Source organism: Globicephala melas, chromosome 8 (genome assembly GCF_963455315.2).
Source record: "Globicephala melas chromosome 8, mGloMel1.2, whole genome shotgun sequence".
Lineage (NCBI taxonomy): Eukaryota > Metazoa > Chordata > Mammalia > Artiodactyla > Delphinidae > Globicephala > Globicephala melas.
In genome coordinates, this window is record NC_083321.1 from 45,417,924 (window position 1) to 45,430,778 (window position 12,855).

A 12,855-nucleotide genomic window follows, 5' to 3' on the forward strand; every position below is an offset into this window, starting at 1 on the left:
CTTTAATGGTAGCATAATATTCTTTTGTGTTAATAATGTACCATCATTTGTCTAACCTTTCATCTCTATAGTTAGACATTAAAATTGCTAACTTTGGAGAGGGTATAGCTATTAAAGATAATGCTATAATAAACATTTTTGTTGAGCTTTTGGGCCATTTGCAAGTACACCTAGTAAGAACTATGACTCACCAAATTCCTCCATTTCCTGTGCCAGGACTCACTGATGCCTTTATTCTATTGCTCCTTTTGCAATTACACCTCAGAGAAAATACCTTGTTATGTATCTACTAGTCTTTTTGCTGATTATATTCTCCCAATCAGGTACTTTATCCTCCCGGTTTACAGTGCTGTTATAAACAACATCATTAGGTTCATCAGTCCACAGCTTCCAATAAACACTTATGGATAGATTTTTTTTGGCTTGTTTCTAAACAGGTTTAAGAATAGTTAAATAAAATATGTTTTAAAATCTGTGAGTTTGTAAAAATATGAATTTAAAAAAAGAAAAAGTAATTGTTCATCTGTAATGCTGGAAAAACAAGTCATTTTTTTAAATTTTTGGTGTTTTTTTTTTAATTTTTTAAATTTATTTTTGGCTGCATTGGGTCTTTGTTGCTGTGCATGGGCTTTCTCTAGTTGTGGCGAGCGGGGGCTACTCTTTATTGCGGTGCATGGGCTTCTCATTGCGGTGGCTTCTCTTGTTGCAGAGCACGGGCTCTAGGTGCACAGGCTTCAGTAGTTGCAGCACGTGGGCTCACTAGTTGTGGCATGCGGGCCCTAGAGTGCACGGGCTTCAGTAGTTGCAGCATGTGGGCTCAGTAGTTGTGACTCACGGGCTCTAGAACACAGGCTCAGGAGTTGTGGCACACGGGCTTAGTTGTTCTGTGGCAGGTGAGATCTTTCCAGACCAGGGCTTGAACCCGTGTCCCCTGCATTGGCAGGTATTCTTAACCACTGCACCACCAGGGAAGTCCCCAAGTCATTGTTTTTAAAACTGATAAATGAAGGGATAAAATCATGTTTTTAACCTGCTTTCTAATTTACACTATATGTTTGGGTCTCCAAACAGTTGATGAGGGGAACTTTTTCTTTATAGAAACATTCTAGCTAATAAGTGAGGAGGTAATGGTAGAATGACAATATCAGTATTTTATTGCGAATCTAGGCATTGACCATCAATGGCCTTTAATATTACAGAAAGAGGGGCTTCCCTGGTGGCGCAGTGGTTGAGAGTCCGCCTGCCGATGCAGGGGACACGGGTTCATGCCCCGGTCCGGGAAGATCCCACATGCCGCAGAGCGGCTGGGCCCGTGAGCCATGGCCGCTGAGCCTGCGCGTCCGGAACCTGTGCTCTGCAATGGGAGAAGCCACAACAGTGAGAGGCCCACGTACCGCAAAAAAAAAAAAAAATTACAGAAAGACAACCAGATTTGCCTCTTACAATAGTATCTCCATGAAATATTCTTGCCAGACAATCAAGCCTGAATCTGATCACGCTTCTAGATCCAACTACCAATTTGCAGGAAATGCAGAGGACAAAAGAATAGGTCACGTGAGACCATTGGGACGCAGTCAGCAGCCACTAGACGGATGGAAGTTCTGTTGGACAAATAATCCAGTTTCTTCAAAAAACAGATTGCAAGTGGTGGGAAAAAAAGAGAGGCAGACAGACAGGTGGTAAAGAAATCTGTAGATTAAAACCAACCTCAGAGATATATAAACTAATGTAATATATGGGCCTTATTTGGGTCCTTCCTGAGTCAAACAAACTGTAAAAAAAAAATAAAAATAAAAAACAAGGAAAAAGACAAACTTTTTAACATTTATAAGATAAATTAAAAATTTAAACACTGACTAGATATTTTATATTAAAGAATTATTGTTAATTTTTTCAAATAGTAGATCTGTAAAAAGTCTATGTGAAATAATTTCTCATTAGAAAAATAACCAATGTACAATAACCCAAAAATGTTTATTGGTACAGATAACAATGGGAATATTTCTTAGGCTCCTCTCAAGTAGTTCCAGGAACTATATTAAATAGTACTGAAGCTAATAATCGAAGTTGACAGTTGACATGAACCATTGTTTATAATAGCTAAAAGGTAGAAACAATACAAATATCCATTAACAGGAACAAGGAAATGCTATATATTCATACAGTGGAATTTCACACAATAGTTAAATTGTGATTAAGAAATTAAATTCTTAGCTAAACTACCTAGGTTTGAATCCCAGCTCTGCTCCACCATTTCCTGGCAATATTCTCTTGGACAAATTACTTAACTTCTCTGTGCCTCAGTTTCTTCCCCTTTAAAACAAGGGTAATAATAGTACTTACCTCAGTGGATCATAAGATTGCTATAAATACTAAGTAAGTTGACAAATGTATATAGTGAGAGATCAGTACAAGTTAGTTATAATAGCAATAATTATTATTACCTTAATAAGTCTAGCAACATAATACGTGAAAAGCCAAGTGGCAGAATAAAACACAATATGGTACCATTTATATAAAGTTTAAAAACCTACCAAAAAGAGGCAGGGATTTAGATCCAGTTTTGTGTTTTTAGGAATACGAGACCCAGGCAAAGGACTTGACAACAAGCTAGTATTTGATTTCTACTAAATTCTGGACCACAAAGGAAAGAAATTGATTCATCCTCTCTTCTCTCAATATTTACTAAGCAGCTTCATACAGAGAATCATTAGAAGGATACATAGTTTAAGGACTTCAACCCTGTCATTCCAGCTACTGACACTGGCACATCAAATGAATACTGGGCAATGCTTGTGAATGAATATACTTCTTGTGTAGAAATTTTGTGCCTGGATCTTCTAAGCAGCCCAGGAGAGGTTTAGACCATTACGCATTTGAGGTTACTTGCACTCTTCAGTATCAGGTAGTAGAACAGGAAAAACTATGGTAGATTCTCACATTACCTCCGTTTAACTAATTTGATTACTCACCTTTCTGTAAACCCCACTGACTAATGAACACAGTTTTCGTTGTTGTAGGCCACTGTCTTTCTGTCCCTTCTGAGTTGTTTGTTTACAAAGAGCTAGGTGTTTTGTCCCAATTAATTATATAGTTTAATTAAATATTACATAAATCAATGAAATATAAGATGTATACTTTGAAAAGCATTAATAAGGAATAAAATGCAATATAATCCTATATATTCTTTATGGATATAAACAGGTATAAAAACATAAATAGGAATGAAAAATACCTAATTCAGGATCATTGTTGCCTCTAGGATAGGAGAGAAATGGGATCAACAGAGGTACACAGTAGGCTTCAACGAGATCCATAATGTTGTATGTCCTTTGTTTTAAAAAAATGCACAAAGCAAATATGTTTAAGATGTGGTTAAGAGTTGATAAATATAGGTTTTGAATACACGTTTTCCCCATTCCTGTCTCCCTTTTGTTTGTCTCTCAAGACTAAGCATTTCACCAAAGTTCATCAGAAAATACTCAGAAGTTAATTTTTTTTTGTTTTTTTCAACATCTTTATTGGAGTATAATTGCTTTACAATTGTGTGTTAGTTTCTGCTTTATAACAAAGTGAATCAGTTATACATATGTTCCCATATCTCTTCCCTCTTGCGTCTCCCTCCCTCTCACCCTCCCTTTCCCACCCCTCTAGGTGGTCACAAAGCACCGAGTGATCTCCCTGTGCTATGCGGCTGCTTCCCACTAGCTATCTATTTTACATTTGGTAGTGTATATATATGTCCATGTTAATTCTTCAAGTGACTTAATATGTGGACTTCACAGGCCAGTGTAGAATCATAAAAGGGCTGGCTGGCACCATCCCTGAACTGTGCCGTAGGGTACACTTGTATTCCAGTGTCCAGAACTGGATAGGAAATACCCAGCAATTTAAACAGTGAATCTTTGTATTCTAATTATTCTTTTTAAGAACACTACATATTTATGGAATCACTCCTCCCAGGAGCTTTTTCTCCTGAAATCTGGCTTCCCTCTGAACTCCCTAACTGAAGCCTTGGGGCTGGAGAGCAAACGTATCTAGCCAGACAGTCCTTAGATAGGCCTCTCATACTGATATCTTAACCTTCCCTTGACCAACTCGTCTCTGAGATGACTTGTATCCATTTACTTGGATTTGAATCTGGCCTGCTGGTTAATGAGCCCCGTGAAGTTTATTCTCCATATCTTGTCCCATGCTGGGTTTCCTTTGAATGCTTTGTGGAAAATGAATGGTATTCTTAATCTAGTACCTTCAGAGCTATTTTTTCTAGATAAGGAAGGAAGTCAACACATTCTTAAACATCTCATAAAATTGCATGGCAAAATATCACTTGTTTATTTAGGATAAAATCATAAGAATTATTATGAAATGTAAATAAATATTATTGCCAAAATTGAAGAGGAAAAAAAGATGCCATTTGACAACAGTATTACCACCACCCTCAAACCTTCATTGTGGATTAAGTCTCATCTGTGTACAAAATAAAAGGTCATAACGCTGGCATATGGGCCAATTCGAGAAACCATCTTGGGAAAGTCTTTTTTTTCAAACCAAAAAAGTGATCAGAATCATGAGATAGTTTTATCTACAGGTGCTTATTTTCTTTGTTTACTAAAACTACTATTAACACTATCATAGAACATAATGAATCTGAACCCCTAAGCAGTATCATTGCCTCTTTCTCTAGATAATTATAGTTTTGTTTTGTGAAATATCTTAGTTTTTGTATCTTACAGAAATGACATAGAATAATGGAAAACCTTATCTCTGTTCCCTTTTCTTCTACCCATCTTGCTGTGTGACCTTGGGCAAATCCATTTGCTTTATGGGGTCTCTCAAATGTACAGTGAGGGCATGCAGTATTCACCTTCCACCCAACTTTCTAGCCCAGTCAGAATGCATGGCTCCATTTTTGCAATTCTTATTTTAAAAGCCTTATATGGATGGAATCTAGGCAGAATAAGGTGCTACTGCCCTCTGCTGGCCCTAAGAACACACCTACCCACCAGTGCAGTGGATCTGCCCATCTGAACAGCAAGGAACTCAGTGCCCCTTGCTTGCACTTGAGAAGACATAGCAGGAAACCACAAAGAAAGGAAGCACATTTCATATTTGGAAAAATAATAATATTTAAAGTATTGGGGCATTAATGATTTCTTATGCATGTATCAGATGCCATCACCATTTGTGACTGACTTGCCACCAAAAAGTGCTTATCCTATAATCCCTTCACCTTGCTGTCGTTCTCACCTAGTAAACAAGCTGTGGGTTCTGACCCTTTGGGCCACTGTCACTGTTACACCATTTTTCTGCCTTGGAACACATTCAGTCCACTTTTGTTCAAAAGATTTAGGGAAGTTTTTACATATTCACTTGTAGTTTGTGAATAAACAGGTAGATAATAACTGGTATGTGCCAAGGAAAGTGAATATGCAGCATCAGTGAGAAAACTGCTGAAAGAGAGAGGCAGGGCTTCATTAGACTCTCAGATTCCTACAGTGCTCTGTCAAGTTGTAATAAGAGATTTATAATTAATTATAACTTTCTGTTTTGTTGATGATCCTAAAAGGACCACATGTGAGAAACTGATAAGGATTTGTTAAGAGCTCAGTTTTTCTGAGCTCATCTATATTAATACAATTTCAGAACTCCAAAATTTTAGAATCTGTTGTTACATTGTGTTTGTAAGAAATGGTGCTGCCTCTGGCTATACTCAAGGGAAAGGCAGTTGAGAATTATGCTTTTACCTTGTTTAAATTTTATGCCTTTAAAATCTCTTTCACAATAGGCCTATGCACTGCCACTGAGGTCATTGTTATTTCTTAGAGTGGTTGGGGCAAAAATAAACCCAGTTCAACCCACATCTCAGGTGTCCTCAAGTAGAGTATAGAAGGAGTATGTGACTCACAGTATCTGTGGCTCACAGAACCACACACATTTTGTCCTTGATTCCCATAGGTGGAGAGTAGCTGTGTCTTAAATGAGCAGTCTTTGCACAGCTTCCCCTTGGGGATCTCCTGATAGGTGCTTCATGGTCAGTTCCAGCTTATAGCCCTTAAAAGAGTTATGGACGATCATCCCAACAGCAGTGCATAGGCCTATCTTGAAAGGGACTTACATATGGGATGCAGAAGTACAGAGACTCTACTAGGCAAAATCACAGCCACCCCACTTCCAACTATATAAGTACTACATTTCATGGTATACATGGTGCCTATTCCAGCTGTAGGTTTAGTCTGTTCTTAATCAAGAAGGAAATTAATTAGCATGTACTGAGCATATGATTTTTACCAGGAATCTTATACATTTGTTATGCATCCCTAAGAAATGAACCAACTTTTTGCTACATAACTGCTATGTATATAACCTTAATAGTGATCTTCAGTGTCCAACATTTTAGAAGAGAATTCGCTTATTGAATTACTTCAAAATAAAACTTACATTATCAAAAACTTTACTGATAGAAAACAAATTAACTCAATTCTAAAGAATAAAATGGAACAAAAATTATCTGTCTATTGAAAGTATTATCAGGTATTTGCTGAGAAATAATGGATTTAAAATTTTTTGAAACATCTTTAACTTTTAGAGGTGAAAGAAACAGCTATGGAAAGGTGACTCAAATCATTTACTGAAGTTTGGCAACTGAGTTGTCTGTAAAATTTAAAACGCAGCATTAATTAAAATCATATCAGAGGTTTCAAGGCAGAATACTACTTTGGGAAACAAAATCCTAAAGTGAAGGAAAAAAAACAGATAGTTGTGCTAAACAGTATTTAATTTATTTATGATTTGCTTTCAGTTTCTTTGCAAGATAATTTGCTATAGCAAAAAGAGCAGGGACTTTGGAAACAAACAAACTTTGGGCTTGAAACCTCGTTCCACCACTTGTGTAATTGCTATATGGCCTTGGGCAATCACTTAAACCTTGAATTTCTGTTTTCTCTTCTTTAAATTGGCAATAATAATGTGCATCTTAACGAGATTTTTAGTATAAATGAGATGCATAAAGATTTATGAAGAGCCTCAAGTGACTGCAGAGTTAGTTTTCTTTCCCTCTGTTGTTAATCACAGAGTAGGGTTTACTCTTACTTAGAAGCCCAGCAGGAAGTTCTGGAAAGGAAGGTTTGGTTTGAGATTACCTTCTCACACCCAGACCTGGTTACCAGAAAATGCCCCAGAAGCCCGGGACAGTCATCTATGGATTTTGTGAGCCAGACAGCAGCCTCGGTAGGGAGGTAAATGGCTGGAGTGAGCAGGAGGGAGGGTGCAATTCCTCTTGAGTCCCAGATTCATAATATGCCCTCATTCTGTGTGCAAGGCGAAGCTGTAGGCTCACTCGCATTTCAATTAGTGTCCCCCTAACCCCACCAAAATGTACTCTATTACCAAGTAGAAGAAATTTTGAATTATCTGGAGTTTTATATTTAGGTTGTCATGAATTTTATTATATGTCCTAATTGTAATAAGAGCTACCAACTCTACAGTGCTTGCTGTGTGCACAGTACAGTGTTTAGGTACTTTTCATATATTCTCTAATTCATATAATTCCTTTGATTTTTAGCTGTTGCTAAAATGTCCATTTTAATAGATAAAGTGACAGAGACCCTGAAGGATTTGATAGCAAGCCCAAAGTTGCCAGTTAAAAATATGTAAGTTGATGATTGCTAAGCTTGCACTGCCATAAGATATTGTTTAGATAAATCCTTTTATCACATTCATGATTATCTGCGGCCCCTGTAACCTTCTGAACTGTCATGACTCTGTCAGCCCCATGGTGATGTATATTGTGTGTTCTCACAGAAACTGGCCCCTGGAGTCAGCCAGTTTGCTTACACCTGTGTACAGGACCACCCCATTTGGACGAATCAGCAATTTTGGGAGACAACCTTTTACAATGCGGTGCAGGAACAGGTTCGATCCCTGTATCTCTCAGCCAAGGAAGACAATCATGCCCCACATCTGAAGCAAAAGGTAAGATAAAGAAAGGTATTTGTGTGGGGCTGTGGTCCTGGCTTCAAGGAAAGCTTACTCAGGTGTTCCCAGGGCCAAAGGAAATCTAGCCACTTCCTACCAGTGTATTTGGGGTTTACTTTAGGAAGCCCTCTGGTGAGCATCTTTCTCCTGTTGATTTCTGACATTTTTTTTCCATAATAACTTCTTACTACAGTTCTGTAGCACTAGAATTGTTTTATTGTATTTTAATAAATAAGAATTCGCTGGAAACAACTATAGGAAGTTGAACAGAAAGAATAACCCTAAAATACCTAGGCAGATGTCTTTATGCAATTAACTTCTTGAAGAAATGTCAAATTAAAGTCAGTTGACTCCTAAATAAATGCTCAAAAGTATGCCAGCAATAAATCTAGGTCTTCTTTTAGGAGTATTCTATATGTTTCCATATATTTTTATCACCATAAAATAAATTTAAGGAAACTATCAAGAAAATAGTTTAAAATAAAGAATATTGGTTTTAATTTGAAAGAGCAGTTTAAATTTTTCTGAAATTTTGAAATGTCATACACTAGCTGTCTGGTCTTAGGCAATTCACTTTACCTTTCTGTGCCTTATTTCTACATTGGTAAAATCAATAGATTAGATTATTGTAAGACTTTAATGTCTAATACAAGTAAAGGACATTGAAGAGTTCCTGGCACATACTAAATAATAACTGTTAGAAATTACTGTCCTCATTAATTGAACTTAAAGCAGCACTAAGGGCTGATTATCAGTGTTGGTTCACTTTAAGAGTAATTTTTTTTAAAGTTTTTTTTAATTTATTTTTTTATTGAAATATAATTGAAGAGTAATTTTTAATCCTACATGCTGGGCTAATACATTGCTGCTGATCCTTTCCTCCATTTTAAATTTGCCTTATATTACATGAGATAAATGAACCTCTATAGCTAACTGAAACTACCTAGTAGTCCCATATTTCTATGACCTCAAGTAATTTTAAACATATTATTGATCTATTATTGAGTATGATAAGAACAGAAACTTAAATAACAAATAGCACTATATGACATCAATCTGGTATTGCAAATTATTGTTGTACAATTAGCTTTAATTGTTTTTTCTTAATTTAAAACTCTCAAAACACCAGATGCACTTGGAAAAGGGGTAACTTGTAGAAGATCCAAAAAGTATTAGCTCGAAGTCATATTCTAGAAATAATTGGCCTGGTGGGGTGCTTTTGATAATTTTTAAAGAAGATGTGGTGCTAACATTGGTATATCTCAAAAACGTTCATAGAGCAAATACATGTCACTGCTTCTGTGTCCTTTATTCTATAAAAGTCTGTCTCTGATCCCCAGTTTAGGTATGAGTGAGACTATAGATATACCAGCTCTTCATAAGCTGTAAAGTGCTGTGCAGATGTGGGTTACTGCTGTTGTTTAACTCTTCAGCCTATAGGAAACCCCTCTTTAAAATCCCATGGACACCTATATACCCATGTGGTGATAATGTTTGATTCCCATATTTACAAAGAAACCTAGCTCTGATTTTTTGTGACTTTGGTCATTCTATCTTCTTCTCCAAAGAGCAGAAGAAAAGAAACAGCAGAGTACTAGAAAATGCTACTGGCACATTTGACCTGAGCGTTAATAGGTACTTCAGGTCAACGATTTGTTATAACTGGCAACTTGAAGGGGATAGAGCCATAGAGATAAATAAATGCAGTGAAACGTTAGCAATGAGAAGTGTGTACATCTTTGTTTTGCTGCTGCTTCCTTGTGTTTGTCATGTGGTTCCATTCAAGGCCTGTTGGAGCTCAGAAAAAAAGACTACGTTTCATGTTGTTATATTTTGTTTATATATTTTCATTTTTACTGACATAGGTATTTGATAGATGAATTATTAAAACATCTTCCATGTTTTTTGAAGCTCATGTCAAGTGATAGATTTGGATTTTTTTTAATTTTTACTATATTTTTAAAATTTTGGCTACGTTGGGTCTTCGTTGCTGCAGACGGGCTTTCTCTAGTTGCGGCGAGCGGGGGCCACTCTCCGTTGCAGCGCACAGGCTTCTCATTTGCAGTGGCTTCTTTTGTGCGAGGGGTGCGAAGCTCTAGGTGCGAGGGCTTCAGTAATTGCAGCACGTGGGCTCAGTAGTTGTGGAACACAGGCTCTAGGGAGCACGGGCTTCAGTAGTTGCAGCATGCGGGCTCAGTAGCTGTGGCGCACGGGCTCCAGAGCGCAGGCTCAGTAGTTGTGGCGCACGGGCTCAGTTGCTCTGCAACATGTGGGATCCTCCCAGACCAGGGATCGAACCCGTGTCCCCTGCATTGGCAGGCGGACTCTCAACCAGTGCACCACCAGGGAAGTCCCAGATTTGGATATTTTTGCTTTGGTTTTTAGGGTAAACTGCCTGATGACCAATATCAGGAGAAGACAGCAATGGACCTGGCAGCCGAGCAGCTACGCCTTTGGCCTACTCTGAGCAAATCAGCTCAGCAGGAGCTGGTGCAACGTGAGGAAAGCACTGTCTTCAGTCAGGCCATTCACTTTGCAAACCTCATGGTCAATCTGCTAGTTCCACTAGATACAAGTAAAAACAAGCTCCTAAGAACATCAGCACCAGGAGACTGGGAAAGTGGGAGCAACAGCATTGTCACAAACAGGTACCAAATGTGGACACACAGAGACCCTCCTATTCTTCTTGGCTTAGCACAGAATATAAAGTATTTCGGGCAAATATTGCTATACATATTTCAAAAAGCAACCATTTTCCTCATCTTCAGACTTGCTCAGCTTTTCTCTATTAAAAGACTTTCACTACATCCAACTATTGTTAATCACCTCCCATACTCTCTTCTCTTTCATGACCTCTGATTTTTCAAATGTCTCAACCACTACTGATCCAGCCCTTCAGTCACTTTCCACCACAGCAATTTACAGAAAGCACTCTGGAAAATTACTAATGAACTCCTTCTTGTCAAAGTGATTATTTGTTTCTTGGCCCTCCTTTTCCTCAGTTTATCCATTGCATTTGCCTGTAATCATGTCCTCAACCAGTCCTTGCTCTTAACCCTACTACTTCCCATACCACTGAGAATAAAACCATAAGGCCTAACAGGATCTGGCCCCTGGCTATTGCTCAGACCTTATTTCCTATCACTCTTCCGTCAATGAAACTGGTATCCCTGTTCAACATTCGAGGCATGATACTGCCTCAGGGCCTTTGTACTTCTTGTTCCTGCAATCTGGAATACTCTTCCTGAAATAGTCATAAGAATCACTCCCTCACTTCATTTAGTTCTCTGCTCTAATGTCACCCACCCAGAGAGGCCTTCCTGACTTCCTTGTCTTAAGTAACACATCCATCACTTGCTCATACCTTTTTTTTCTTTCATGACATTTTCTACAATCTGATTTACATAGTGAGTGGCTAAGACACCTAAGTTTGTTAATGCTTTGGGATGGTGTGATGGCCAAATTCATTGCTTTGCTTTACTTCTAACACTGATTCAGCTAATGTGGTTGGATTTGGAAGAAAGAGAAGTGAGTAGTTTAGAATTGGCAGTGAGTCTTTTCCATGACTAGCAGTCTAAAAGAAGTCATAGGAGGCAGGAGTATTTATTGAATTAAAAAAAAAAAAAAGCAACACGGGCAGGTATTACACTTTCACATCTGCTCCATTTCAAATTTATTCCCTTCTTTTGCATGATTTGTATCACCTACAGACAAATGATGGTTTCAAAGTGACCAAAATGGTTGTGATTCACTGACAGAAAGAAGAATATTGGCAAGAGAAGGGTTCATAGGACAATTTTGTTCTTCCATTTGGAAAAATATGCTACTTGCTGAAAAAAGTTCTTTTACTTTGCCTACCAGGGACATGTCCCCCGGTTGCCAAAGGCCAAAGATAGCCATATTACTTTGTCTGGCTCCATGTGGCAATTAATTTGGAAGGACAAGTTTTTTTAGAAGGTCCAAGTATCAGATAAAATTTAAAGTCTCTTTTTGTTTTATTTTCTGTGGTTCGTGAGTTCCTCTTAGAAAAATGACAGAAGGTATTCCTTACAAAAACAAATCTGGATCCAAAGAACAATGCCTGACAATAGCTTCCAAATGTCGGCAAACAGAACATCGTGTTTCACCACTATCACTTATAGAGAAGCCATGGAGTTAAGTGAGGTTTCTACTTGAGTATACATCCCTTTGAGCAAGTTTAAATTGCTGTGGAAGATCACTGTGATATAGTAGTCATTTGTTTTACTGACCATGATTTCTTTCCTTGACTTTCTTAGTATTGCAGGAAGTGTAGCTGAGAGCTATGATACAGAAAGTGGGTTTGAAGATTCAGAGAATAATGACATTGCCAATTCTGTTGTGCGTTTCATTACCCGATTTATTGACAAAGTTTGTACAGAGAGTGGAGTTACTCAGGATCACATCAAGAGCCTGCATTGCATGATACCAGGTAATCACTTTGCAGATATCAGAGAACCAGAATATTAGAGATAACTGAATAAGAATTATTCTTATGGGTCTGTTTTCTCCAGCATAATGCTTGGCTTCCATGTAGTTTAGCCTGCTATTTATTTTTTGTTTCAATTAGTTTCTTTCAATAGTTTTAAATTATAGTAAAATATATCATAAAATTTGCCATTTTAAACTTTTTTAAGTGTAAAATTTAGTGGCATTAATTATATTCACAATGTTGTACAACTGTCACCAACTGTCTATTACCAAAACTTTTTCATCACCCCAAACAGACACTCTGTACCCATTAAGCAACAGCTCCCCATTCTCCACCCTCTAGCCCCTGGTTACCTCTAATCTACTTTCTATCTCTATGAATTTGCCTATTCTAGATACTGCATATAAGTGAAATCATATAACACTTGT

The 12,855-nt window shown here is 37.7% G+C and overlaps 1 protein-coding gene across 5 annotated transcripts in view; it reads left to right on the top strand.

Moving 5' to 3' along the window:
• The window catches only part of SBF2 (SET binding factor 2), a 469,751-nt gene that overhangs the window by 389,355 nt on the left and 67,541 nt on the right, over window positions 1–12,855 (top strand). For all 5 annotated transcript variants that reach the window (XM_060303511.1, XM_030831355.2, XM_060303512.1 and 2 more), the window contains 3 exons: window positions 7,804–7,974; window positions 10,363–10,625; window positions 12,255–12,427. In XM_060303511.1, the coding sequence (XP_060159494.1) occupies window positions 7,804–7,974; window positions 10,363–10,625; window positions 12,255–12,427 (607 nt within the window). The remainder of the gene's footprint in view (window positions 1–7,803; window positions 7,975–10,362; window positions 10,626–12,254; window positions 12,428–12,855) is intronic.